The sequence below is a fragment of the Betta splendens genome, chromosome 14 (assembly GCF_900634795.4).
Source record: "Betta splendens chromosome 14, fBetSpl5.4, whole genome shotgun sequence".
In the NCBI taxonomy this organism is placed as follows: Eukaryota; Metazoa; Chordata; class Actinopteri; order Anabantiformes; family Osphronemidae; genus Betta; species Betta splendens.
In genome coordinates, this window is record NC_040894.2 from 8048195 (window position 1) to 8075884 (window position 27690).

Consider the following 27690-nt stretch of genomic DNA (forward strand, 5'->3'; position numbering starts at 1 on the left):
CTCTTAATGGCTTAAACACGAATGTGCTGTAGGAGCAGAAATGAGCCTCACGTTCTGGGATCTCCAACGGAACGTGTGTAAAAGAACCTCCCGGGTTCTGCATTGAAATGCTTTATTGGTGTGTTTTACAGAGACCCACGACCTGAAGGACGAGTTCCTTTGATTGTGAGTTTAATTTTGAAGCTCCATTATGCACGTCGCTGCCAGGTGCTTATTGAGGTCCACTCTTCAATGCAGCGCGTTCTTGGCTGCTCGTGTTCCGACAGTCGACGCAAATCACGCGAAATTACGCGTCCGCGACGGGAACGCCTACTTCCCAGGAGCCGCTGAAAAGGCCGGAGCGCTGTCGTTTCCGCTGCTTCCGTGGGCTCACCTCGTGTAGCTAAGCAACCCCTCTTGCAGGAACGCGGCGTTGACATTTTTAAATGATGTTAGCAACTTTTAATATTGGACTTTCAAAGCCTCTCACAGAAACCTCAATATGTTTCGCGCGAGACCCTGCGTAATGCATGAGCCCCGTCGGGTTGCACGCTTCTGTAGATGGATGAGAGCCATTTCTGTAGCGTAGAGTGTGCTACTTACACCTACAACCTGCACACGGGTTACTTACACAACACCAGCTGCTGCCTGTGATAGCGGATAAATCAGGAAGACTAAGTTAGCGAGGACGGCCCGACCCTGAAGGCTTCGATTTTAGGCCTCAGCAGAGCATTAGAATCTGCTGCCGCGCATTGTCGGTGCTGCATTTCTCTGAGTTTACACTCAGGGAAGATGACATAAAGCGCAGGGTAAAATAGGTCAAATCCATAGAAAGGAATCTGTGTTTACTCAACTACAAAAAAAAACCTAACAGTGCGAATGTGTGCAAAGGAACAGGGCTCAGTGCAAAGCACAGTGCCTCCGCTTTCAAATCGCCGTCTGATGTGACTATTCTTATGGTCATTTCCCTGTAAAGATGTCTGGGACCCAATGCAATCGTCAGTGGGATTCATAAATCCTTCACTACACTAATATGCTGGGTTTCCACTTAAAATGAAATTAGTCTGGCCTTCATATAACTGCGCTGAATTGTGGCCTAAAGACAAATTTTACATCTCAGTTTGTCTTGATTAAATGTTGTGGGGCCATTAATGGCCATTAAGCTTAAAGGAGAACAGTAAAGCTCAGCTGGATGTTTAAACCGCATAAAAAAAAATAATTTAGGCCCCCCGTTTAATGATGGCGATGCTCTGTGTTGGTGTTTCTGAGCGAAACGAGGCCATGCAAACAAGTAACCTTGGGAGATCACCTTGGCAGTTCCCAGCAATATGATAGCTAGGCTGGTGTTGGTGTTTGGGGCTGTGAAAGATTCAGAGGAACAGTAAAACAGCATCCCTGCATTGTGACGTACTGTACATCCCAAAAGATCCACGGAAGTAAAAGAGCACTGATAACAACCCACCGTGAGACTGCAACACTGTGTTATGAGACACAGAACCTGGAGGAAATATGACTCCTGTACAGGTTTTGGGCAACAATACAGCATCTAATCATGACTCACAATATCTGCATGTAACATGACCTGAACGCAGTGTTACATACATTAAGCAGGGCTTAAATTATTTTAATTAAGATACAGAGTAAACATTTGCTGTGTTGCTGCTCCTCAGTGTTTGGTCTCGATGACTGTGGAGGCAACATTAATCTGTGGGAGGGGATTTTATTCCATAAGACAGTTGCAGAGATATAAGCAAGATGTGAGTTTGGTGTGGGGACGCATGGAACGAACGTTCCTAATACAATCGATGTTCACAGCCGCAACACTGATACACAGACAACATATAAATATTCATTTTTTCCCAGCAGTGCCTTTTAAATGTAGGAAACTGGTCTCACTTAGCGTAAAAACAGACATCTAGAACATAGTATCACATCAACATGCTGCTAAAGTGGGTCAAATAGTGAGGACAGGACAGAACAGGACACAAGCCTGAACGTTGCGGAGCCGAACTTGGCTTTGCAGAGCTAACAGACTAGGTGACATGTGGAGGGGGAGGCTGAGCTGGCTGCTACACTGGAAACACCTGAAGCTCAGAGAGGGGGGGGGGTCTGAGGACGGATGAATGAATGAATAAATGGATCGCACGTCCAGAAGCACAACGCTGGCGCACGGTGAGACACAACGGGCTGTTTGTGCTTCCTGATCATCACTGAGGTGTAGAGAGCAGCGGGGACACTGTCCACGTTACCTGATGTCAGACGGGGACCGACGTCTCTGATGATGAATGATGAAGAGGCCCTGAGCAACAAAAGTGCATTTCCCAAGGTCACAAGCATCGCATGCTGTCTGCTTTGCATTCCAGCAGAGCCGGGTGTTTAATTCAGCTTGTTGAATCGTGTGGTTACCTTAGCACGACCTACCCCACGGATAAGGACGCGTTTGGCTGTGATGGACGCTCCACGCGCTGTGAACGAATAGCGGCGCGTGGCCGGACGCTGCCCGTTCCGCGATAATGGGAACTGGAGCCCACTGACGTCCGAGCGCGGGTGGGAAACGCGGGTCGCTCCGTGTTGTAAAAGGTGACTCGCCGTGGATACGCGCGAGGAGCGGCGCGGGAGCCGAAGACGAGCGATTACCGGGGAAAAGCGCGCTCGAACGAGCCGCACGGATCAACCGACGCGTTAAAAGACGCGCATCCCTCACAGAGGCCTCGTTCTCGTTCACTTTACGCATTCACACGGACAAACAGCCCACGCTGTGCTTCACCCACCAGCCCAGCCTTACCTTACACCCGAACATGAGAGACAGGGTCCGGTTACTGCAGATGACCTTACACTGGCACATGACCGGCGACAGACACTTTAAATTCCTGACAGGCAGAGACATCAGCCCAGAGCCTCACACCGGCACGCGCAGCACAGACCACAGCTCGTCGGTCCGCCGCCACACTCCACTCCACGTTACAATTTGACGAGAGTCGCGCAAGGCGAGACGAGCGGGGGGGAGGAGGCCAGAGATGCCCGGGTAATGAGCGGGCTGCCCGGTTAAACGGAACCGCAGCGGGACTCGCGTCCACCGAGCGTGTATTTATGCAACTTCAGATCATGCATGGTTGTCACGTTTGAAGCGTCGCCCTGTCTGTCACGTTCACAAGGATTGGCACTGGTCGCGGTTTGCACTGTGCTCTCTCTCTCTCTCTCTCCCTCTCTCTCTCTCTCTCTCTCCCTATCTCGCTATCTCTCTCTCTCTCTCTCTCTCTCTTTCTCTCCCTATCTCGCTATCTCTCTTTCTCCACCTCTCTCTCTCTCTCTCTCTCTCTCTCTCTCTCTCTTCCTCTCGCGTATTTGATTCACCGTAAAATTTCTACTCAAGGCGCAGCTGGAATCAGAAGGTGGGCAATGATGAGGTTGAAGCGAAAGTACCGGTCGCCCACCGTGTTTCTGAATTACTTCGAACATTTCTAGTAGTATATTTAAGTACAAATACTACATACTACACCATTCTTCTCGAAGTAGGAATTAGTAACCATCAGCCACAGTAATCACGAGCCACATCAGTCTGGTTTGCCGCATGTTGCTGTGGGATTACTTCGCCCCCTTTCGGATCATTTAAGAGTTGCTACAGGAGCTGTCCATGGTTCTGAAACGTGTGTTTTTGTGTGAGTGTGTGTGTGTAGAGCTGGAGGACTACAAAATGTCCTCACGTATCCGCTTTGCTGATTGACACAACCAACTGCTATTTCTCGCACAGGTTGCTGCCTCTTTCAGTCTTTGCCATCACGCCATCTTCTCAAATTAAGACCAAATACCACAAATAGGCCGCTGCCTTCATTTTCTCACAGAGAAACCCCTTCCCTGCAGAGAGCTGAAGTTCATGTGTCTCCCTGTGAAACAAGCAGAAGCACAAACATTTAAGATGTGTATAAAAACACACTGAGCACACTGAATTTACTTCTAGTGCAGGAATTCTATCTGTATTTTTTATATTCTTATGTAATCAAAACTGGTATCTGGTGAATATTGGTTTCTTAAGGTTTTATACAAGAAACAAACCATTTAGGCAAATAGTTACAATTTCTCAAATACTACTGATGAGAGTTTTACTGAAGGGTCTTGAAAAGTTAACTATTTATATGTGATCCTCCAAACAGATATTTATTTTAGTTTACCAAATACAGTAGTGGGTATAGATTCATTCAAATTTCCATCCTGCAGCGTAAACGTCTGTTCTGCTTCTGTGTGAGGCTGTGCTGACATGCTGAGCCCACAGGGTGGAGTAAGAGAACCAGGTAGGCTCTATTTAAATATTGTGCATTCATCTCAGGACTGACTGCGGCGCAGGGCTCAACGCTCCTGCGTGACGTCACCGGCAAATCGAACACCGACTGTTTCAAACCCACCAGTGTGCGGCTGAGGCTTTTTTTTTTAACCTTATCACCCTCCCAGAGAGTTGGGGATGTCCTGGGAAATCTGCAGTGTGCTAAATCCGGCACATCAGCAGGTTTATCCCAGGCTTTCAAAGTGAGAACAATCATTTCACACAGTAAGACTGGTGCCACTTGTTCAGTTAAAACACGTTTTACCTCCTGAGCTGTAAATAAACAGATTAATACAATCAATACAAATAATAATCTGGTATGACTTCTGGAGCAATATGATATATACACACATGACTATTAAATACCCAGTAATTATTTAGCTGTGTGTGTATTTTTAAACTCAAAACTCAAAGTTTCCTCCACCACAATAGGTCCGACTGCACATTCTGACTTAGCTCGAATCGAATACCAGCACCAACATTTCAAACCCACAACCGTTTCCATGGATATTGCCTACTAAAAATGAGAACTCCGTCCTTGACTGCGGCTGTGAATTCATCTTACTAAGAGTCTCTGGCAATGACCGTACGCTGGAAAAGATCACAGTGATGAGTAGCAGGCTCACAGAAGGCCACCAGGGTAGTTCTACGCATTACTCCGATTTAAACGGCATCACACACCCTCTGCGCTCCACAAAGTCAATAAACAAGTTCTTTACACAAGTTCATTAGGAGCGAACAATATCCAGTTATCTGATGACTCAGCCGCGCTGCTGATACTTCATACGAGCGAGAATGACCCAGATGGTGGGGATTTAAGAAAGGAAGCGTTCTCTTACGGGCAGCGATACAACTTGTCCGTGTTCGTGCCTCAGTAGTCGCTGAGTGAGTATGATTTATTTATTGAGCTCTGACACAGGAACAGCATGAGGGAAGGCACGCGTACATCCAGTCAGACCTGGGCTAACACGGCTGCTCTTCACAGGAACGCCAGCTTCACAGGCGCCATTTCTGTACGTAGAATCAAATAATTATAAAAATAATCATAATGTGGTTTATCTGAGGTTATAATTTCAAGATTTCTATGCATTTACCTGTTCTAATTGCATTTTCAGGTCCACTTAGAGATATTACATAAAGATGGATAAGAATGAATTTCATTACCTATAAATGACATACGCTGCACATCACATGTTTTTAATGGTACCATATATGGTAATGAGTGATTTCCCTCTTCCTCTACGGCATTACGTAAGCGTGGGAGTCACATAGAAACCTGAACTGTGGTGCTTCAGCTTTGAGTATGGCATTAACATCCTAATACTGCATTGTGTGAAAAAAAGAGAGAGAGCGCGCGAGAACCCAAAAGAGCCCGAGTGTTTCCATGACAACATCTGCAGGGGGTGGCCGAGCCCTAACAAGTAGTCCACTAGTTAGCGGCGTTGCGGCCGGCGTATCTTTAACATTAGCCGCTCTCGCGCGGGGGACGGCGCGAGTCAAAGCGGACCCCGTGCCGCCGCCACATGCGACACCAGCGGGACGCGCGCCAGGGTTTTCTCAACACACGCGGAGGATTTCAAGGCGCGCTGCGAACGCGGGGCTTCCGGCGCTGGCGTCATTCGCCGCTGGCGGTTACAGCAGCTCACAAAGTCTGCGGGAGAATATAAATAAAAATAAGGAAATAAATGAGAGAGGTGCCGCTGTGCTCTGCCGCTAACACTAAAGCCGTCTGTGCCAAGGCTGAGGTGTTGTTCTTATTTCTGTTGAATGAACAGTGTCTTAATTACTCACTCCATTTGATCAGTGACTGTCTAACATTAGGGACTCCATATTATTTCATGTGGAGCGCTGTGCATGTAATGCACCAATGACTCACTATGTTACTGTACCACCTTCACCTCAAAAGACTTTGGGCCACTCTTCATTCTGCAGCACAGCTGGCCTGCAAGTCATTAACTTGGGTATTTAATATATTAAGTTTTACCTGATTGCTGGTTCCTATCAGTGAGAGCAGCTGCTGTGACCTGTTCAAAAACATGGTGCTGGTTGGTTTTTGGAATGCGTAAGTTTACGAGCATCTGTTGAGACTAAGTCAAAGACTGATCCATGTTCTGTGATAGTGAGGAGGTTCTGGTCGGTGGATGTTAGTCGTTGACAGCCTTTTCTGTCTGAAATCTTTTGATTTACGAATATGATTGTAATGGGAGGAAAAGAGAATGCAAATCTGTTGAGAGCGCAGCTCATTAGCCTCCGGCGTTCTGTGAATTTATGGTCGCTGTCATGTAAAGGAAGCACGGCATCTAAACGAAGCAGAACCGTGAATTACCAGCTAAATTGGGGAGAATAAATGTGTCTCGCTCCCGCACAGTGAGCCTTCAGTAACAGCACTGACACTGACGTAGGCCAACTATAGTGCAAACACAATGGGGAATCTCCTGAGGCGCTTCGACTACCTCGGCTCTACTTAGGAAAACACCCAAGGTGAGAAGTGTAGCATTCACACCGACACGGAACATGTTATATCAGATTTGTCTCTCCTGGAATATCTGATTTCACCCATTATTTTTAGGAAATACACAAATAACATCATGGAAAATAGACTTTGTTACGTGGGTTATTGTTCAGTGGTGATGACCTGAGTATTAGGCAATATTAGAGTTACTATTTATCTTGGCTGATCAATTTTGTCACAAACATCTGGACTTGTTGGACAGACAGATAGATCCTCTAGATACAGAATCAGTGCCAGAGTGCACCGAAGCTCCTCCGGTGGCGTTTACCTTCGCACCGTTTGCATAATTATAAGGCGAGTCTGTGCTTCGGTTCAATATTTTCTCACCGGCGCACTTCAAACACAAAACTCTATCAAAGTCGGGTTTTCTCGCAGCAAAATCATTTCCAGCTGATCTAATTGCTCGATCGAGGAGTGCTGTGAATTCAGCGAAGGCGTTCGACTCTGCTGCCGTCGCTTCCTCGGAGCAAAAGCGCAGGAGGATGCGAAGTTTACATGCAAAAACAGCTGCTGTAAAGTCCGACGGTCGTCCATCACGCTGTTTGATGAATCAGTCCTCAAATCGCTCAGCTGAGCTCTGTGCCCTATTATTCCCTCATCTAAGACTAGAACATTACACCACAATCACAGAGCGATGATCTGCTTCCTGTGTCACATCAACGATACTGTAGGTCTAATTCTGTTCCGCCATCACCTCTGTCACTTCCGCTGTCACTTCTTCTGCGCCTCCTCCCACACTAAAGACAACAGTGAGCCATCCTCTGCCTGCTGTCTTCCACACCAGACCCATACATAACCTGTCCATCTTCACTGATGAGGGCACCGATGCGGCTGAACCCAGACCACAGCTATATGTGGGCTCATAGCAGTTAAAGCTCTCTGCTGGTGATGTCACTACACATAAAAGCTTCATTGTGCGCCGGTGAAGAATCACCCCGCTCCTCAGTCAAAAAATAGCCGGCCTCCTACTTGAAACGCCGTAAACCAGCGTGTTTTTGGACCGAACTCTGATGAAATGCAGCAGAGACGCTCCGGCCACCGCTGACGCCTTGGCGCCGCGTTCAGGGAGCACAGCGGGGTGCCAGTCTGGTCGGCCATGACTCCGCTTCCAGCCAAGATGGTAAAAACAGAGGCACCGGGCGCCAGCAAGTGCTGTGGACCTGACTGGGGGGTGTTTTTTGCTCCAGTCTCTGGCCACGACCATCTGAGCGAGTCATGTTGCCATGAGAGTTACACACAGACTGGTTGAAATCAAATTCTCTTACGGGCATAACATAGTGTGGAACTCAGGGGGTTTTAAACAGTGAGGCAATAAACTGTCCACTCTCTCCCGTGCTACTGGTTCATCCACCCTCCTGGGAAAATGCCTGTTTCTTTGAAAATGTGAATTCATAGAACGGTGCAGTTATATTTTGAGAACAGTGCTCGTGTGTCTGATTAGCCAAGACTTTAATCGTTTAATTGTGTTCAAGCAATGTTTGGTTACTTAGTTTAGACTGGTTACAGGTGCAGAAAAGGAGAAAAGGACTAAAGCAGCCGAATTCATCTGCTTTAAATAACGCTTTGTGATTAATACAACCTCTTGAGTTTTAAGCTCTCTCCAAATAAAACAGAGGAACTAAACAACTACTGTAAGTGAGAATATTTTTCTAAAAAAGTGTTAATCTAGTGCTTTAATTTTAGTCTAAAACATTCTTCTAACCCATTATTTCATCAACTTCTGACTCTCAGGTGTAAAGTTAAGGAGTTGATGTTCATGTTCAAATCTTATTATGAAGCTCTGCAGCCGGATGTAAATTGGACATCAGTGAGTGAGTGAGTGAGTGAGTGAGTGAGTGAGTGAGTGAGTGAGTGAGTGAGTGAGTGAGTGAGTGAAGAATATGAGTTCTGGTCCACAGCCTCTGATGAACCTCAGTCCATTCACACTGTTTGTCTCTGTGTTTTGTAGACTCATCATCTTGCTGTTAAATCACTGTAGTTCTGATCCACTCTTTACTCTTCATCCTCCCGTTAGCGACGAAACTATCAAGCCGATTAAAGTGGCGTCCACGCGGTAGATGCCCAACAACAACCCTGACGCCGCCTCCTCCGTGTCTGACAGAGAAGGTGAGACGCCTTGAGTTAAAGGCTGCTGGCATGTTGTGACACTTTAATCTGTCTGTCAATCCAGCGGGTCTGTCTTTGTCTCAGCTCAGTCCATAGCACTGTGACCTAGAGGCCTGCAGATCACCTCATGTACAAAATCTGCAATATACAGAGACTTCAATTAAGAATATATATAAAATAAAAAAAACAACCAGATGAGCTCATAGAACAATTGAAAGCACTATAAAATACTGGGTACAGGAAAATAAAGCTCCATGGTGCAACACATCATTCAATTAGTTTCTATCAACAAAGTTCAGCTAATTGCACATGGAGCGGACGAAGCAAAAACTTAGAGTTGTGTGAATGGATCAGAACAAAAACCTTAGAGGAGCATGTTAGGGGTAAAGGCATTAGCGCATTAAACTGAAGCTCGCTGGACGTGCGTGTCGCTTTGAAGCTGTTTCGATGAACTGGTTTGATCCATGTCGGCCCATGTGCACCTACATGTCAGGACTGGGTTCAGCTGCTTCCGCGTCTGCTAAACTCCAAAACAAAAACCAGTTTAGTCCAGTTTCCTGCCTACATGTTGCCCTACTTTACTGGCACGTTCTGGGTCTAATTATACACCTTGCTGGCTACATGCAAACAGGGTCCCCAGCTGGACTCAAACCAGGCACCTCACGCTTACACGTCATGCTGTGACTCTCCTGCTACCAGGACTCTTCCAGCTCCAAGTCTATTATGGGCCCAGCTCTTACGTTCAGTAAGTTTAATCATGAGTTTAATCATGATTTAATTCGTATTCGCCACCGGAAAAACAATCATATCCATGTGATGTGACTGAACTGCAGCCTATAATCCATTCCTTCCGCTACAGCATGAATCCACACATGAATTCGTTTGCAGGAACAGCTCTGACATGGACAACAGGCACTGCCAGGTCCTTCCAGATCGCACGCGTGCACACACAATGCTTCAACGCTCTTCGCGTCCCGTCGGCTAATTGAGGCGGGAGGAGATCTCGGAATGCCCCTGCTTCCGTTCCTCCCACTGCCACGTACGGCTGCATAAACAAGCAAACAGGACGCGAAGCCGCCTCGGCGTGGGAGGAAACCCCGCTTCTTTCCCGTCTGACTCTGAAGGTGATCCGGCACCTCTAACCCTAAAAATGAAATGACCTCCGTCACCGTGACGACGCTCTGATATTTGGGATTTTTTTCAAGGAGAGAGATGCACATAAATATGAATATGCCCCTGCTCTAATAGAGGACAGTTGCCTTCGTGAATCTGCAAGGCTTCAATCAACAAGTCGGCCAGAGTTTTCTCCTTCGGCATACCTAAGCATGTTCACTGGCACATACACACCTACATGTTGGCCCGGCCACGCTCATACGTGATGCTCAGAGTGCATGATCAAACCCACCCAGAGCACACGCACAAGGAAAGCACCCCGGTGCTCATAGACGTACTGATGCTCATTCTATGACGCGGTGACGGAAATGTCAAAATATTCGATGCAGTAGACACAGATGTGGATGCAGACCTCCCCAAAGCCTGCCAGAGCGACTAGCGGGCTCCCAGCTAGCATGCAAAACAGAGGCAGCAACACAGAGATGGAGGAAGGAGAACGGCACAAACAGAGAGGTGAATTTACCTACCACACACGGGCAGAGAGAAGGGAGCTTAGTGCGGCCCTTCATGAGCGAGAGACAGAGGAAAAACAGCCTCCCAGACACCCGCAGTAGAGGAGGAGAGGGATGGGGAGAAGGAGAGAGAGGGAGGGAGAGAGAGAGAGAGAGAGAGAGAGATGGGAGGCTGGGGAAGGGGAAATAAAAAAAGAGGGAGGGGAGACGGGGAAGGGGAAGGGGGTTTGTCGTAGCAGGCGAGGAGGGAGACTTTTTCCTGGAAGCCAGAGTTGCTCATGTTGGATTTTTTCTCTTGATATGATATAAGGCAGCGGTCTGAGCGGCAGCGTGCTCCGGCCGTGACTCATACAACATGTTTGTCAGTGACGGTGAGTGAAGGAGCGGCAGCGACACGGAGACGATAAGCGGAGCCCGTGCACTGCTCTCCTCGGGCGCCGCCGTCCGAGCCCCCACCCCCCCCCCCCCCACACACACACACACACACCCGGCTCTCTGCCCCGCGCCCCAGCGAAAGGCTAAACACCGGGGCCGTTCTGTGCAACGCGCGCGGTTTTGACACAGATTTCCCCAGTTATGCAACCATTATGTAATTGCATATTTATCTCTTTGCGGCTCGTGTTTTATCCGTGACCTATATGCTAATTTCTGAGGTGCTAGGTCTAATTATCAGCAGCATTTCAACTGCTCAAGCTGCAGGACGGCAAAAATACTTTAGCTTCCAGGCTTAAGTTCCTTAATGTCATTATTCAGTTAGTTAATACAAAATTTTCACCATTTGGAAAATATACTGTAATATTTCCTTAGATGCAAGTAATTCAGCTGCTGAGGGCCTTTGGGCCCCTGGGCAGCGTTGCCTTAGAACCGGTCCCTCCAGTCATGAATACAGCCACATGCACCCAGAGGTGGCGCTGCTAATTGACACCAGCCACAGATGCTCCCTTGCAGCCGCACGCGTTACGGCATTCCTGCCATAACGGGACGAAGACGCGCTCGGACGCACAGTTCTCAAGGAGATGCCGAGCGCAGGTTCCATTCATCTGCAGCGATCCGAGGTATTCTGTGAAACGTGTCATTTGTGAAACAGCGATTTTGACGGTTTCAATAAAAAGGTCCAGCCTGCGACACTGCGGATGCGTCTGAACCTGCTGCGTCTACTTTTAGCGAGGAGCTGTTAGGCCGGTGCTCTACCTCTGTAAATGGATCAAATATTTATTTAAGTGGATGCAATTCACTCTTGTTTTCACTCTTGTTTTCCCTAAAGGTTATGAATTAGTCATGCTCTGTCTTTGTCACATGAAACGTATTTCTGACTGGAACATGAAAGTCGCTTTACTTCCCTATGTCCTTAGATGGATAAATATAGTTCTGAGTGGAGGAAGGACTTCTCTATTTTATCAATTTTACCAATTAGTTTCTATAAACAAAGACATCATCACTGCAGATGTTTCAGCTTTTGAATTTCGTGGACCAGAGATCAGACAGTGAATTACATTTATCATCACAACATCTGTAACATGTTACTGGTACTTTTCACGATCGGCCTTTTGGACTTGGACACAGTTTTTTACAATAACAACATTAGTTTGTACTGTAGCACTAATTCAATCAGTGCAGTCATCATCCACAATAAATATAATTCTATGTCTAATCTGATCCATGTAGCAGCTTAATTGGCATTGTAATGAGGTTTGTTTGGTGAAGCTGCTGTTCTTTCTGTCCCTGGCCACGTCCCTGTCTGCCTATGAGTGTATTAAGAGGGAGGCAAGGGGATAAATAGAGTAAATGCACCATGACCCTGCTGCACTGCATTACACTGGGCTGCTGGGTGATGGATGGGTTATGACACCTGCAGAGGTTGGGCCTAGAGCCCTCTGGACCGCAGCTCCACTGTCTGTGACTAAAGACGAGTGGAGCCCGTCGTGACGTTTCCATCTGGAGCGAGGCTCGTGCTCGTGTCGGTGTCAAACGCCGTGGAACCCGCGGATCCAGCTGCATAACGGCCAGCGTTAATTTTCTATTTTCTGCATTTGTGAGCATTCTCGGCTGCTGCCTACACAGAGATCATCCTCCTACCTGAACACTGTGGGCTTCACATTATCAACACCCTTCAATGGCAGGGCTCTCTCTCTCTCTCTATCTCTCTCTCTCTCTCTCTCTCTCTCTCTCTCTCTCTCTCTCTCTCTCTCTCTCTCTCTCTCTCTCTCTCTCCCTCCCTTCCGCCTTTCATCTCTGTTCTCTCCATGATGATACCCCTGCCATGTTGTCATGGCAACAATCGGGCCCTGATTGCTTGGTTGCTAGGCAACTGACATCACCTATAAGGGGAACATGAAGATACAAAAGCTAGAGACAAACAAAATACACAAAATATGTGCACTTGTACATTGCGGCGTGAAGTGTTTGGAGCTCACACTGTCATTAACACTGTCATTGAATTTTTCATTCAAATGCGGACTTTTTCCCGGTAGTAGTCATTTAGGTGTATCATTAGAGACAGAAACCATGTAATTCAAATTTGACCGCTACTCTGGGGAGTCCCAAGCTCTCTGCCAAACAGGTGGTTAAACCCTCCACAATGTGAATTTGTGAAGGAAACCCTTGTAAATGACCCAAAGTGTCAGTAATCCTGTACAAACTGCAGATAGAAACACACTCCGGACGTAATGTATTAATTGTAGGGCCCAGGCTAATAGAACAGCAAGCAGCATCCAAGCATCCGGTCGATGCACAAGCCAGCAGCGGAAAACTGATATTATCCCTAAACCAGATTGTCATGGACGCCTTGTGCTGTAGTTTAACAATTTACCACAAGGTGTCATTGTGTGCTGTTCTGAAAATATGATCCCAGCACCAGAAGAATATCTGATCCCATTTGCAAGGCTAATGCAAGCGCTGCTCACATCGATACCAACACCAGCATCCTCGTCGGTTCTGTCTTCGTGTTTTACATTTCCTCCAACCTCTTGCTGGACTCATACATACAGCGATAGGCACTCTCCTCACATCATATACGATCCCATTACAAGATGTCCTGGCGAACAGATGACCTGCGGTGTCTGCTGCTCAATCTGTCCCCGTTCATAAGCACACTTTGTCTTTCCATCCATACTGTTATTTGTCAGTCTGGTAACATAAATCTGTTGTTTTTCTGTCCTGTGTCAGAGCAGCACAGCGCTCGCCGGTCCACCACAACCAGGCTCATGTTTCACCATTAGCCTCCTCACTAAATGTGAGACGAAGTCTCCAGCCCCAGCATCCCATGATGGATCTGAGCTGTCACCTGTCATATGGACAGTTTCAGAAGGGACAGCGATGCTGACAGTCGAAACACTGGAATTAAGCAGCGGAGCGAGTAAACAGGGCGGCAGCCGCCTCTACAATGTGAAATACACTTATCGATTCTGGTGCTGACCTCTAAACCAGCAGCAGATCACGTATCAGAAGCGTCTTCCTCCCCAAGTGGAAAAATCAAGCTCAAGAAAAACAGAAATCTTAATTTCATATCCCATAACAGCAGCAACAATGATAATGAATGAGCCCATGTCCTCTTCACACTGGGAGCATGGGGAAATTATTCAGTAATATCCAAACATTCCAGCGTGGATTGATAAGAAATGAGGAGGCATTGCTCATCCTCTCGCTAGATAAGACTGGAGAGCAGAGTGAAGAGAACAGAGGGGGGCACAGATTGTGTTGTGTGCATTTGACAAAGAGAAGCTCTTAACAGCCTCCTTGCTGGCTAAGGCTCCTGGTGGGGGTGGAGGGTATTATAAAGTAGTTGAAAGACTACGGGTTGGCATTAGCAACGTGTTATCACAGCGAGGAGCTCGAATGATGTCAAATTTGCAGCAACTCTGCATGTTGGGGGAACCTCTGCAGCCGCATTCACGGCAACCGCATGGCAACCGCACACACACACACACACACAAAAGGAGCGACACAGCTGCAGTCGCCTCCGTCTGCTGATAAGTTTTCCAAGAAGTTTCCGAGCACGCGTTCCTTAATTCGAGCAGGGCTGCGCTCAAACCCCCCAGCGCGGCCAACTGCGCTGGAGCAGGGCCGCGCTGCGCTTCTGTCTGATCATGTAGGTGTGCGGCTTTCTTTTGGGAGAGCGGCTGAGTGTGTGTGTGTGTGTGTGTGTGTGTGTGTGTGTGTGTGTGTGTGTGGGTGAGTGGTGAAATACGAGCTCGGGAGCGGCACAAAGCCGCCGCTGACCACGTTCGCCCGCAACGCTTCTCCGGCCGGCGAAGGTGGAGGACGAGCATCCGCCTCCCGGTCTCCGCCACGCTGGACCACGAGGACCTCTGGAGCCTCTGGAGCCGCGCAGTCGGGGCCTTAGACTCGCACCGGGCCAGGACTCGCTCCGCTCACGGTGCCCTGGGGGCGACTTGGCAGGATCAGTGTCTGTGCGGCTGCATACAAAGGCCTTATGGACTCTTGTTCCCTTGAGTAGAGATCATATGAGCTCTCCACTCACTAATCCTCGCACTACACTGTACTATATAACACACACTTGGACAGACACACAATGCACAGTTTGGCAAATACACAGCTGAACTGAAGGAATTGTGAGGAGGGTGTTTCAATTGTAAGTGGAGACTTTTTAGAGAGCCACTGGACTAGAGCAGCTGGAAGCTCAACACAATATATGATGTAAATATTCAGATATGTCAAACAATAAGCACAGGCACAAAAACGGAGGAGATGCTCACAGACGGGGATAGAGCCATACATTGAAGGCGGTAACGAGCACACGGAGCTGCTGACACTGCCTACATCGTGTCAGATGTATAATTTATTTGCAGCACTGACTAGGGAAGCCTCGAAAGTGCTCAAGACGAGGGCAGGAGGTAAGAGAGTGGCGGAGAGGAGGGGAAAGGGGGTAAAACGAGACGGGGGAGGAGGGAGGGAGGGCGGAAGGAGGCGAGTGGATGGGGGATCACGAAGGTGAAGGAGGCAGAGAGGACGACAAAATTGTGGTATTGGGAAAAACGTGAGAGCAGAGAAGTGGAACGAGGGTGACAACGCTGGGAGAGAGAGAGAGAGAGAGAGAGACACAGAGAGAGAGAGAGAGAGAGAGAGAGAGAGAGCAATAATCAAAGGAGCGTGAGACAAGCGAATAGAGAGCAAGGCACTGGGAGTTAGCAGGAACATGCTACGTACGCTAGCCTGCTCTCCACACACGGGGGACGCACATGCACACACTCCATCCTTCAGTGCAGTCATTTTCCAGCAGACGCGCTTTAAGAGCTCACGTCCCTTCTCTCCTCACGTCTTTGTTCTTGCCTCTTAAACATCAAACCGTCTTTCTCTGACTCAGTGCCGTGCAGGGAGGCAGAGTCAAAGGTATTGTCAAGCTCGCAACCAAATATAAATCCTGTGACGTCTCCTCGAGCTGATATGCCCTGATATTGCAGCTCCAAGTGTTATGTAATGGCTCTTCTGTATGATGCATTGCTACCGTACGTATGTTGCAATTCATTATTTATTTTTCCTTAGATTTGAGTGTAGGAAGGAGCAGGAAATTACATAAGCTTTTTAAAAAGTGCAGGAGACAAAATCTATTATTCTGTGTGTGTTTCTGCGTCGTTTCAGAAATTAGATACATTCTCAAGTGTTCCAATTTCTCAAAGGTTGACAGTTTTGTAAAAATAATATTAGCATTATGAAAAAATCCCTTTGTAATTATTTCCTGAAACGTCTCAAAGGATTAAAACCGTCCTGTTGTCGCTGGTACCATTTATTCCTATTAGAGGACGCAAAGCTGTTCCATCTCCAGCTCGATGCCGCTCTTACAGCCTTGTAGCTGGGTGCTGCGTGGACAGTTTAACTTGTTGTGCTTTGTTAGCGGTTATTCGTCACCCGCCGGCTCGCGGTGGCTTCACCCACACTGCAGAACTCGCAGCGAGAAGCGGCGCCGTTTCACATAACCTGCTCTCCAGCATGTGGGTGTCAGGGAACAGCTCACCCAGGAGGCTGCTCACCCATCATCTGCTACGCCGTGACAAGCCACACTGCTCACCTGCAATGCAGCCTGCCGCCATTAAACTTTAATAACTCACATTTAAAGGAGCACGCCGCGCGTTTGGCGGCGTCTCCGAAATCATCTGCGGATGATTAGTGTTTATTAGTCAAGTCGGAGAGTGGGCGGTTCTGTTAAACGGCAGGTTCCGGTGCACGTTTGCAGGGAGTCGGTCTCTATCCTGATTTTTAACAATAAAAGAGCAGGAATTCAGTCTGAAAATGTAGAAGTCAGGCATTGTTTGAGGTCCGTGACTAATGCAATCAGAGGAATCCTGCAAACGGCTCCTCAGTCACAATCTTCACTTTTATTGACTGTGTTCCCAAAGGTGTCCTCTTTCCGCGCTACTGACTCATCAGTGAGGCTAAAACCCCAACTGTTACATAGTGGAGCGATGCTAACGCCTAGACTGGCTTTATAAGGAGACGTGAGTGGCAGAAAGGAGCAGACTGTGGAAGACGAGCAGGAACTTTGACATCGCGGCTCAACGTGACGTTGACTCACTCTGTTTCAGCTCCTGGTCACCGTGTGCAGTGTGTTTGGACCATTACACTAGATGTTTCTGGTTTTTGCTAGCAGAACCAAATCACGATTTAATTACTGTTATTATTTAATCAAGTCCACTTTGTGTAATGATTTAGTCACCGGTTCTGGTGATGGAATCCTGCGATTCTCACCTGTAATGGTCGTTAGAGCGCTTTAAATTGCCCGTTCGCGTCTCAGCCCACTTTATTCTTTTATGCTCTTTTGTGCATTAACTTTCCATTTTTTCCCTTTTATAAACTGACCATCTGTCTCGCAGTTTCTTGGCAATCCTCGGCCCGTCGTTGCCAGCTTTACAGTAAGTCTTTTCTCACTTTGACGGCTACGCAGGATCCTGGAGCGCGTGCGCTGAAATGCACGGTTACCAACTGTGGTCCTTCACTCGCGGCGAGCCTCTTTTCTCCAGCAAACTCAGTGAGTCACACTCAAAGGCAAAGGAGATGCATGTGGGACTGATTGCGCGGAGAAACCTTGACATTTCCCTTGTTTCTCTTCTCACTTTGTCACACTGCACCGCGTTAGGTAACGAGAACAGGCCGGCGCATTGAAAGTTGAAGGAGTTGAAGACGTGAGATGGAAATTCAGCTTTGATCTCCATCTCTGTATCATGAGCAGAAAATGTACTTTAACGTAAACCTCCAGTGTGCGAGGCTCGATCTCGTTGCTCATTTCACCGCGCCTACTTGTCTATGTTTAACTGACCAATAATCTCCGTTGCCAAGGAAACTGAGAGCTTGATAAGCAAATGAATGTAATGTGCCACAGCGAAGCACAAATTTATGTAATGCGTTTGAAAGGGCCTGCTGCACTCACTCCGGCTCCAGTACCAGGACCCAGAATAACGTGACGGGGGGCCGATTGTCACCTGTTCTCCAGTGTGTGGATTTTACACCTTCCCCACTCCTTGTCATCACTTCCTGCCAGAAGCTGCAGTGGAGCACAGCTGCTACAGTTTGTGCGTCCGCCGGGGCTTCGAGGGTCTCGAACAGGTTGTAGCTTCGTGAACCGTGACAGGTTTGACCCCGGTGTGTGTGTGTGTGTGTGTGTGTGAGCGTGGACTCCAACATCAAAGCGGGTTTATTTTTGGTTTTATTAGCCGAATCCTCCACCGCCTCCGTGGAGGCTGAGCGCTGACGCTCAACACACGTGTGTGATATAACGCATCTCTCGGCCTGATGTGACAGGCGCACGCGTCCTGCGGACCCCGCGCCCGCTTTCCACTACGTGCGCGCGGGTCAGCCGGCCCCGGTTCAAACGCTCACCCAGCACCGCGGGAGTGGGAGAGGGGCTCATCCGGCTGCGGGCGCGTGCTCAGGTAGCGGCATCAGCGCACGGACCCCCGAACACGGTCGGACACACAGCGAGCCATGCGAAACGACACGGAGATGCTACGCCGAGATGTGACACATGACAGCTTCCCTTTGTACAGACACAGTTGTGCAGCCACTGGCTCTTTCTCATGCGCGCACACACACACACACACACACACACACACACACACACACACACACACACACACACCAGAGTATGAACAACAGATAGGCTTACCTTTGTAGTCACAATGCAGAGGCAGTCCATGGTACTTAGAACAAAATATTGGGGTGTATTTCAACCCCCCCAACCCCCCACGACAGAGGGCTGAGACCCCACACCCCTCTCCCCAGCCTGCCCCACTCCTGCGCTCTCACACTCGTCCTGCCGTTCCCCCCTTTTCTCTCCTTCCGTGAATCTCTTCTTTGACTAAACTGAACCAGCGAGGGAAAGAGACGATGGAGGGAGGGGGAAACGTGAAGAGGGAGGGGGAGGGCCACAGGGAAACGGAGAGAGCGAGCGAGCGAGCGAGCGAGCGAGCGAGCGAAGGGAAGAGAGAGGAGAGGCGAGAGGGTGGTCTCGGAATTTTGTATGGGAGAGAGAAAGACGGGAAGGTGAGAGGAGATCAGGAGGGTTTTTTTTGTTTAGAAATGAGAGATAAAAGAAAGACAAAACATGGGATGGAAATGAAGAGAGATGGAGGTGAGGGAGGATGGAGATGGGTGGAAAGCAGAGTGGAGGGGATTGAAGAAGGGGTGGGAGGTTCACACTGTGGAAAGAAAGGGAAAAAGAGAAAACAGAATAAGACAGAAAAACAGCAGAGGATGGAGAGGAAGAAGTGAGGGAGGGGACAGAGGAGGAGAGAGAGAGAGAGAGAGAGAGAGAGAGAGAACGGGAGGGAGAGTGGGTGAGTGAGTGCGCGAGTACGCCTGTGTGTGCGCGTGTGTGTGAAGACAGAAGGAATTAGACCGAAAGAAAATGTGTTGAGGAGGAGAGTGTGAATTACATATGCATCATGGAGAAAGCGAACACGAAGCACCGCGAGAGCGACCTGAAGGACGGCGGAGCGCAGAACGAGAACCCGACGGGGGTTCTCGCCATTGAAGAGGGGGCCACGAGAAACGATGAGATTTAAAAAAAAGAAAAAGGAAAAGGAAAAAATAACGTGTGAAGATCTTCCCGCTTGTTGTGGCACTCTGCAGCTGTTGCCTTAGCAGTGGTGCAGTTGTTGCCATGGCAACGGGGAGGCTCGCTGTTGTCACACGGCACCGTCGGAATGCACGGGGCCGCCGGAGGAACTCAGCGCTGCGTTCCGCACACCTGTGCACCAAAACCTGTGTGAGGGCGCAGCAATATGCGTTCGTGCGCGTGTGATGGGCGGCGATCAGCAGGAACGATCCAGTGGACTGTTCGACTACATCACACATAAATCATAATAAAACGACTGGATTGTCCAGAATCGATCATTCACAGCCCCTTGGCTCATCGTGTTAGCTGTTAGCTGCTAGCTAGGACGTGGTGTAGGGAAGCTTTGAGCGCCATCCGGGCGCTCTGCCTTTAAGACAGTGGACTGTACCACCGTGAGGCGTCAGGGGGGGCGCGTGCGTCGCTGCCTTTACATCATCAGCCCTATTATTGTCCACGTCCACCACGCAGCCCACTGCATCCCCGCGTTTACAGCACCCCAGGTTGGCGAAGCAGCGGCGTAGCAGTAAAGCAGTTCTACATAATGAACACACATTTACTCCCGGGGGGGTTTAGAGGCTGTGATTGAAATGTACAGTGAAGTACAGCAAGCGCATGCGCGCGTCCACGGACCGCCGGTCCTATGACCTCTCTATTAACATACCTGTTGGTCACTTCTCTGACTCATTTTCGTGCCTTTTCCTTCCACTCAACGAACCGATCATCTGACGTCATAGAAGCTGCGGCGCCGCGCAGTGTGACAGACTCAGCTTCCAGTGTTCCACCGTCTTCATGTAAGATTTAATAACTCCCACTGGTTCTTGATGCCTTCCGACAACTCGATTTATTATGCATTTCCAGACTAAAGCCTTCAACCGAGCTTTTTCTCTGAGAAGATTGATCTGATAAGAGAGGACTTTAGTTTGTTTTCAATTATGAATCAGCAGAAGTCTATCAAAAGGGCCAGATGTTTTTTATCCATTAGGAAATTTGTACATTATAACAAATAACTTATATAATAAATATATTATTTGCAAAGGTAGATGAAGTTTTGAATTCCAAAATACCTGACAATGGTTTTCAAGTTACTCATGGTACAAAAATAATGATGCTGTACATTCATTCTAAATGGTGGGTTCTTGTTTTATGCACTTGTCTTGCAACGGTACTGTGTTGGAAAACAAAGTCTCAGCTTGTTTAAAGGCTGCGTCAGTTTATCAGAGTAAATCAAATCAAGTGGGTGTTTGTCAAACGGGTCCGTTTAGCAGAAGTGTGTCTCCGTTTCTGTTTTGACAGACTGCGTTTAATTCACAAGGTGCAGAGATGAAAGGAAGAGGGAGATGCCCACTTTAATGACAGGGCGAGGGCGTTCACTCTCAGTGGGATCCATGAATTAATATACAGTAAATAGTATTTGCATGTGAGTCTGTTGTCATTGAATGACTTTATTTTAATCTGTGTCTCCCTCTGTGCTACGACTCCTCTGCTCCGGTGTCCTGCACGACGCCAGCGTTGACTAAGTGCCAGCAGAAACGAGTTCATGAAATCACGCGGGGTGCATGAGCCCTGATCACATCCGTGACGACACCAGGCGCCTCTCTCCCACTCACATACATGTAAAATCTCCCTTTTGGCTGAAGCTCAGACTCAACCTTTGAGCAAAAGTGTCCAAAGCAGGAAGAACGGTCTGTGAATGTGTGTTTGTCCGTGTCAGAACCCTTCTAGGACTGAGCATTGACTGCACATGTTCTCCATCCGCTCATCATGACTGACCTGTGCACACAGTTACACAATCCAGCGAGAGGCTCCGCTTCCACGTTCGCTCACCAAAACTTCAACATCCTCACAGTCCCTGAGTTCTGATTCTCCAGCTGCACATCACGAACAGTGGGAGCGGTAACTGACACAACGCCCAAACGCATGATATTGATAATTATGCAAATGAGGAGAAAGTAGCCTATATATGTTAAACACAGAAGCCTTTCATCGCCCACGCGTCACCCACACGCTCGCACACGCACACGCTGTTAAAAATATACCGCGTTCTGCAGGAAGTGGCAGAGAGGAAAAAAAAAAAAACCTTTTCCCGGCGGACGCGCTTGAGTTCTGGCCGCATCTCCACACATGTACATTAGCACGTCCTCGTTCTAATCATCTCGTCCAAAGACGTGAAATCGACTCACCCACAAATATGTCGCGTCCATCCTGCTTCGCTCAGAAACTGGAGTCCGTTGGTTCTACGACGCGCCTCTGACCAAGAAGTAGGCCAAGGACGAGCGCTGGTCACCTAAACGGGCTGAACACAAGCAGTGGGGCTGCTGGGTGAGAAGATGGATCAGCACAGCAGGGGGTGATGGCACAATTCTCCTTTGAGCTGACATATTCAGATTATCATAAATAAGAAATGCCATCGCTGTGGTGATGATGCAAGGAAATAATGCGAGCTGAAACTAGTTTGACTATGAGTATTCTCCATTATACTGGTTACGTGTGCTGCACAATGAGCGCCGTGTTATTCACATCTTAAACGTTTGTAGTTTTGTGGCTCCCGTGCGGCAGAAAATCCCTTTTTACCTCGTCCAATGGCGTTCGGCCGGCGCCAAAGCTGACAGACAGACGGCTTCTGGGCTGTGGAGGACACGGACGCGCAGCCGCCCACAGGTGTCTGCACGCGCTCGCGAAGGTGCCGAGCGGAGGCAGGAAACGGGCCGGAGTTGCATTGTGGGGGATTCTCTGTGTGTCACTAACGCAGGTACAGGAGCATTTGTTTGAGGCTAATGCACGTCTTTGCATCTAACACATATTTTATTAAATGCACTTGGAGTACAGATGAAAGTGTAGTGTCTCCAATATTTATTAAGACATTAACACTCAAACACCGGGCTAAGCTCTTAGCTGTCATCGCGTTGTGACTGAAATCCCAACTGGCACGTACAGACATGTGTCGTGGGCATTTTCTCCCTGAGCCCCGCCTGCCAGACCAGTGGGAACCAGTAAGTATGTTCAGATGAATGCAGGGATGCACCGCTGTGTACGCTGCACCAACGCTTCCTCCTTTGTTGGAGCGTCGAGGCATTGAAGTTTTTATGAGGGTATAATTGTTCTTCGGCTTAAAGAGCTTGACTCCCGGCGCCTGCAGGTCTCAGCATGTCGCGCACATTAGTGAGGTAATCCGATAATTTGAACGGCTTTTCAAGAGAACGTTTGCTAAATATCTATCAGGACGCGAGTGATTTAAACTGTTATTGTAGTGTATTGTTTTTCAACCTCACATTCAATTTGAACTGAAATAATTCATACCAAAGTTCTGCAGTCTCAGGTTCAGGCAAAGCAGTGTTTAACTCATTGTAACATGCAAACATCACGTTGAATAATCAGTGTGAATCTCTTTTGCTCCCTGCAGATGCTGCTTCATGCTTCTTTGACTTCGAGTTGAACTCAAGGTCATCGAGTTTGCATACGATTTCACCACTTTAAATCCTTTTCTGTTCTATAACAACTGTGCTCATTGGTCGACCACCTCATTCTCCATTCACCCTCTCATTCTGTGCGTTAGCATCTTCAAAGCACACCCAGCTGCTGATCTTTGCCAACCAGCTCCCATTCACGACTCTCTGAGTGATTTGTGCTTATTAAGATTTATTTTCCATATTTTCTTCATTTGCACGGTCACCTCTTTACTCTCCCTACTCTCTTATTAATCCACTCTCACCCAACTGTGAGCTCCTTTGTACATTAACGAACACGGAAATTACACTAGATGACTGGACAAAAAAAAACATTTAGTGGCTAAGTGCAGACATTATTCAATTTTAATAACTGAACAAAAATATTCAACCTTTATAAAAGTTTGACTTCACGATTTTTCGCCGCCTTCGCTCACGTTGCCATTAACGTACGAGTTGTTACGGAACAACTGAAATGTTCGCGTGTTGAACGCGAAATCGGCCGTGAAGCGGATGGACCGCGCCCCTGCTCTTCCTCCGTGAACAGCCTCGCCTCCTCCTGATACTGACCCATGCCTCCTTATCTGACAGCTTGGTGAACTGGCATTTGGCACACTGATAAATGCAACAACAGCGAAGGGGGCGCTTCCTCCACTAACACTGGCCAGGCTCGCTGGGCTGCAGCAACCTTCTCTCCCTGATACTTCCCATCAACCCACAGCTTGCTAATTAATAAGCAGCAGGGGAATTCCAAGGCTGCTAATAACATTCACTTGTCCACTGCAGCATGTAATGATATACTGTAGCTCACAATTATCCTCCTGGTATAGCAAGCTGAGCTGCAGAGCTGGTGGTAGGAGCTGAGGGTTCCCATCCTAAAGCCGTTAATGTCTTTATAATTAATTGAATGGGGAAACGTGCCACACGTGGTAATGCAGCGTAATGATGCACATGTGTCCATTGGAAGGATGGGACTTTATGTTTAGCTTTGAGAGGTTGACTTCATAAAGATTTGTACAAATGTTTACTGCAATGCTCATTTTTTCAAAAGGAACATTTAAAGTACACAATTTAAGGTGTTGCAGAACTTACAGCCTTTGATAAAGTTAGTGGTAGTAAATTGTGCAGAGGAGTTTTCCTCCAGCGATCGGAGCTGTTTCGATGAGGTTCAAAAACATCCCAAGAGTCACACTTAGTGTCAGGACCAAAACGTTTTGACCTCTGCAGTAACACTGTGCTACCTAGCAAAAGACAAAGCCCTCAATAACGCTGCACCAGACGTGTCTTTGTTTTGAGTGGAAACACTTAAAGCTTATACAACATCCATGGGGCTCACAGAGGCTTCCCGTTAATTGTGATCCCCTTAAGATGATTGGCTATGAACAGTGGGACAAATTGCCCAAACGCAGGTGTGAGTAGCCTTTAGAGACTTAGCCGAGAAGATTTAGAGCTGTAATTACAGCCACAGAGGATTCTACAAAATTATAATTAAAGAAACACTCGTGTTAATTGGAGATTAGGGATGGATGGATGGATGGATGGATGGATGGATGGATGGATGGATGGATGGATGGATGGATGGATGGATGGATGGATGGATGGATGGATGGATGGATGGATGGATGGACGGATGGATGGATGGAAGGATGGATGAAGTGAAGACAGTGAAACTGGGCCAAAGCTCAGTGTGACCTGCAGTTGAACTTTGAGAGCCTAATGCATGTATCAGATCAGTCAACATCTCTGGCCGTGAGCGATTTATTACCGGTCATTACAAGCTTGCGAGAATGTTATTTATAGTATTTACTCATACCAGGCTCCATGAGTGCTGACTGGGAGGCATCCACCTCCTCCATGGACGCCAGCAGCGGCCGACACAAGCCGGAGCTGCTGTTCGCCGAGCGGTGACGTCTGGGAGGAAGCCCGGTGTCTTATTACGCGGAGTTGCGCGCCATCTCCTGGTTGAAGTGCGTACTGCAGGGCCAGCCCGACTCGGAGTCACGTGCTCTGCTCCGTCCTGGTGCTCTGCTGTTGACACGCCTCCCCGCTGACGTCGCTTACTGGAACCTGAGCACTTTGTGTAACACCTGAGCCACTCGCACGTCCTTAAGTAAACCCCATTTGCATGAGGCTGTGTTTGTAATGATGTCTGGGATGTTTCTCTCGGGAGGGGGGGGGGGGGGGGGTGTACATTCAGTTTCTGTCAGAGCCGCGCTGCCAAATAGTGAACACGGTTGTGCTTATACAAATAAGGCTTATGGCTACACTTTCTGGAAGTCACAGCAAATGGAAATCAAACAATGAAACCAAACACACGCGGCGGCGACGACTGCCAGCATTGTGTTTTTTAACTGCTGCTTGTCTGTCAGTCCTTTGTTTAGTTTAACACCTGCCATGTCGTCACACCGCCTCGGGCTATAGGTGCCATTTTACCCTCTCCAGATGATTGACTGACAAGTTTTAGGGTGTGAATTGGAACCGATGGGGGAGGGAGGGGGTGAAAACAGCAGTATATGCATTGCCTCAAATGAGAATAGACGATGCCGTCACGATCAGAGCGTAAGTGGCAGTGACACCAGGTTACGCATGAATATCGGGCGGCTGCTGTTTCATGCTGCTTGTATATTCATCAACCTGGAGACGTCTCCGTCACGTCAACGAGGCACTCGAGACGTTCCTCATTTCTGAAGCGCTAATGGGAAGCTTAGCCCTCTGCTATGCCCCCCCACCCCCCCCCCCCCACACACACACAAAGCCATCGCCTCCACTGACCGTGTGCACAATCGGGAAGCAATCTGTCCGTCAAGGCCTCCAGCAGTTGACAGCAGGACGGCGGCGGCCATGTCAGAACGGGGGCTCTGAGTGGCTCCGGCCCATCCTCGTGCCCCCGACGCCGCCTGCCGCCGCTCTGACGGCCGGCCGGTCACCGGTGCCGTCGTTCGAGGCGCTGAAGGTTAAACGGCAGGAATGGCCCTTTCTTCTCACGAGACCAGCAGCTTCCTGCGGCCTTCGGAGGAGGCGTTTGTCGCCTGGTCATCCGTGAACGCTCCACAGGCTGATGCTGAGGGACGCTGGGAGCGCTGCACGCGCCATTTACATATGGATGGAGGGACTGGGACTTAATATTTATGTGGCAGCCGCACTCACACTGGATGGGCTCAGTTTCAGCTGAATAAAAGGGAACGTGCCTTAGCGACAGTCAACGTGACAACGGCGTGGATTTCACAGGCTCGTTGTACTATTTAGGGTGAGGTGACGTATCACAGAAGAAGAGAGTTGAGCAAGAATCTGCGGAGACCGGTGGCATGTTATTCTTTGTCTGGGCTTCAAGGCTGACATAGGCAGGGGCTCTGGTGAAACGAAAGACAAGTGAACAAGCGTATTAATCATTTATACCACTTGGACCGTGTTCCAGAATAGACAGCGCTGTGATAACTCATTTATGTTACCTCCGCCGTCGCTCTAAAAGGAACAAGCGCTCGCAGTGTTGGGGATGAACTCTGCTTCCCATTTTTATTAAGCTCCTGCTTGTTTACACTGATATTAATTCATTGGGTGCACTTAAGTCATATGTGTAAATAAGACGAAGCCTTGATTAGCTGATCTCAGATGCACAGATGCAGGCGCGGGTTGTTTTACGGCTAAATCTCTGTCATTTTGGTTGAAAAACCCCTCAAAGCATTGTTGATTTTGGAAATCTGAGACGCGGTGCTGTATCTGTTTTCACTTCACTTCTATCCAAACACGTAAATCTGGTCGTACAGCAAACATTTCCTCACTTTACTTGTTCTGCAAGAAGGCACACAAGGTACTAATTTCACTTCTTCTTCCTTTTTTTTCTTTCTTTTTTTTTCATTGTGTTCGGTTTTGTTTCTCGAAAATCTAACCTCCATCAACGTGTGATTCATGGGACAGTAGGTGCTAATCCGCGAAGGCCAGGAGCTACAGCGTTTGTCTCACCTCACACGCGTACAGTAGCGCGACATGAATAAAATAAGTGCAGCTGAACAGTGTCTCGCTTAGAGTCGAAGCAGAAACAACCCAAAAAGGTAAAAAAAAAAAAACAACTGTCAGCATGTGAAGAGGCTTATTCGCTGTCATCTGTGATCATTTCATGTGAGTTTCAGTGAAACATGTAACACTAATGTTGTCACTGACATACTGCACGGCCAAAAAACAACAGTTATTTTAGGCACCGTAATTGACAAATTAAGACCAAAGACCAAATAACCCAAAAAGAGGCGCGAGAAGCACAGCTAACAAAGCAACGTTATTGTCTGTACTTGTCAACTATCTGCCTGCAGCCAGTTTTGAAGATGAGAGGTGAGCAGCGCTGCATTGCAAACTTACTGTGCATTACAAAATGCTGCAAGCTCGAGGTAGCTTGTTAGCGATTTTTAGATTTAAGGGCCGTTCGCTGAACTCTTCAGCACATAAAACAACAAGGGGACGCGACAAATATGTTGTCTGTGCTGTTGCGCCTTTATAGCTGGAAATGGGGAGATATGAGGAAGTAAATAGTGTGGTGGCACCGTGGACCAACATGAAGGTTTGTGCTTTAAACACGCGCAGGTAAACATAATTACCATTGCAACACTGGCAACGGCAACGAGCGGCGTGTACGTGCAGATACCATCTTC

The 27690-nt window shown here is 48.2% G+C and overlaps 1 protein-coding gene across 4 annotated transcripts in view; it reads right to left on the minus strand.

The window, feature by feature from the left end:
- LOC114869057 (disks large homolog 4) overlaps positions 1-21823 on the minus strand; it is a 46307-nt gene extending 24484 nt beyond the window's left edge. Inside the window, exon 1 of one of the 4 annotated variants that reach the window (XM_055514619.1) lies at positions 21788-21823. In XM_055514619.1, the coding sequence (XP_055370594.1) occupies positions 21788-21808 (21 nt within the window). In that variant the 5' untranslated portion in view covers positions 21809-21823. Of the gene's footprint in view, positions 1-2764; positions 3085-10555; positions 10694-18656; positions 19867-21787 lie in introns of those variants that run through there. The other 3 variants (XM_029172868.3, XM_029172867.3, XM_029172865.3) reach the window with 3 other exon arrangements.
- Positions 21824-27690: the final 5867 nt, after the last annotated feature.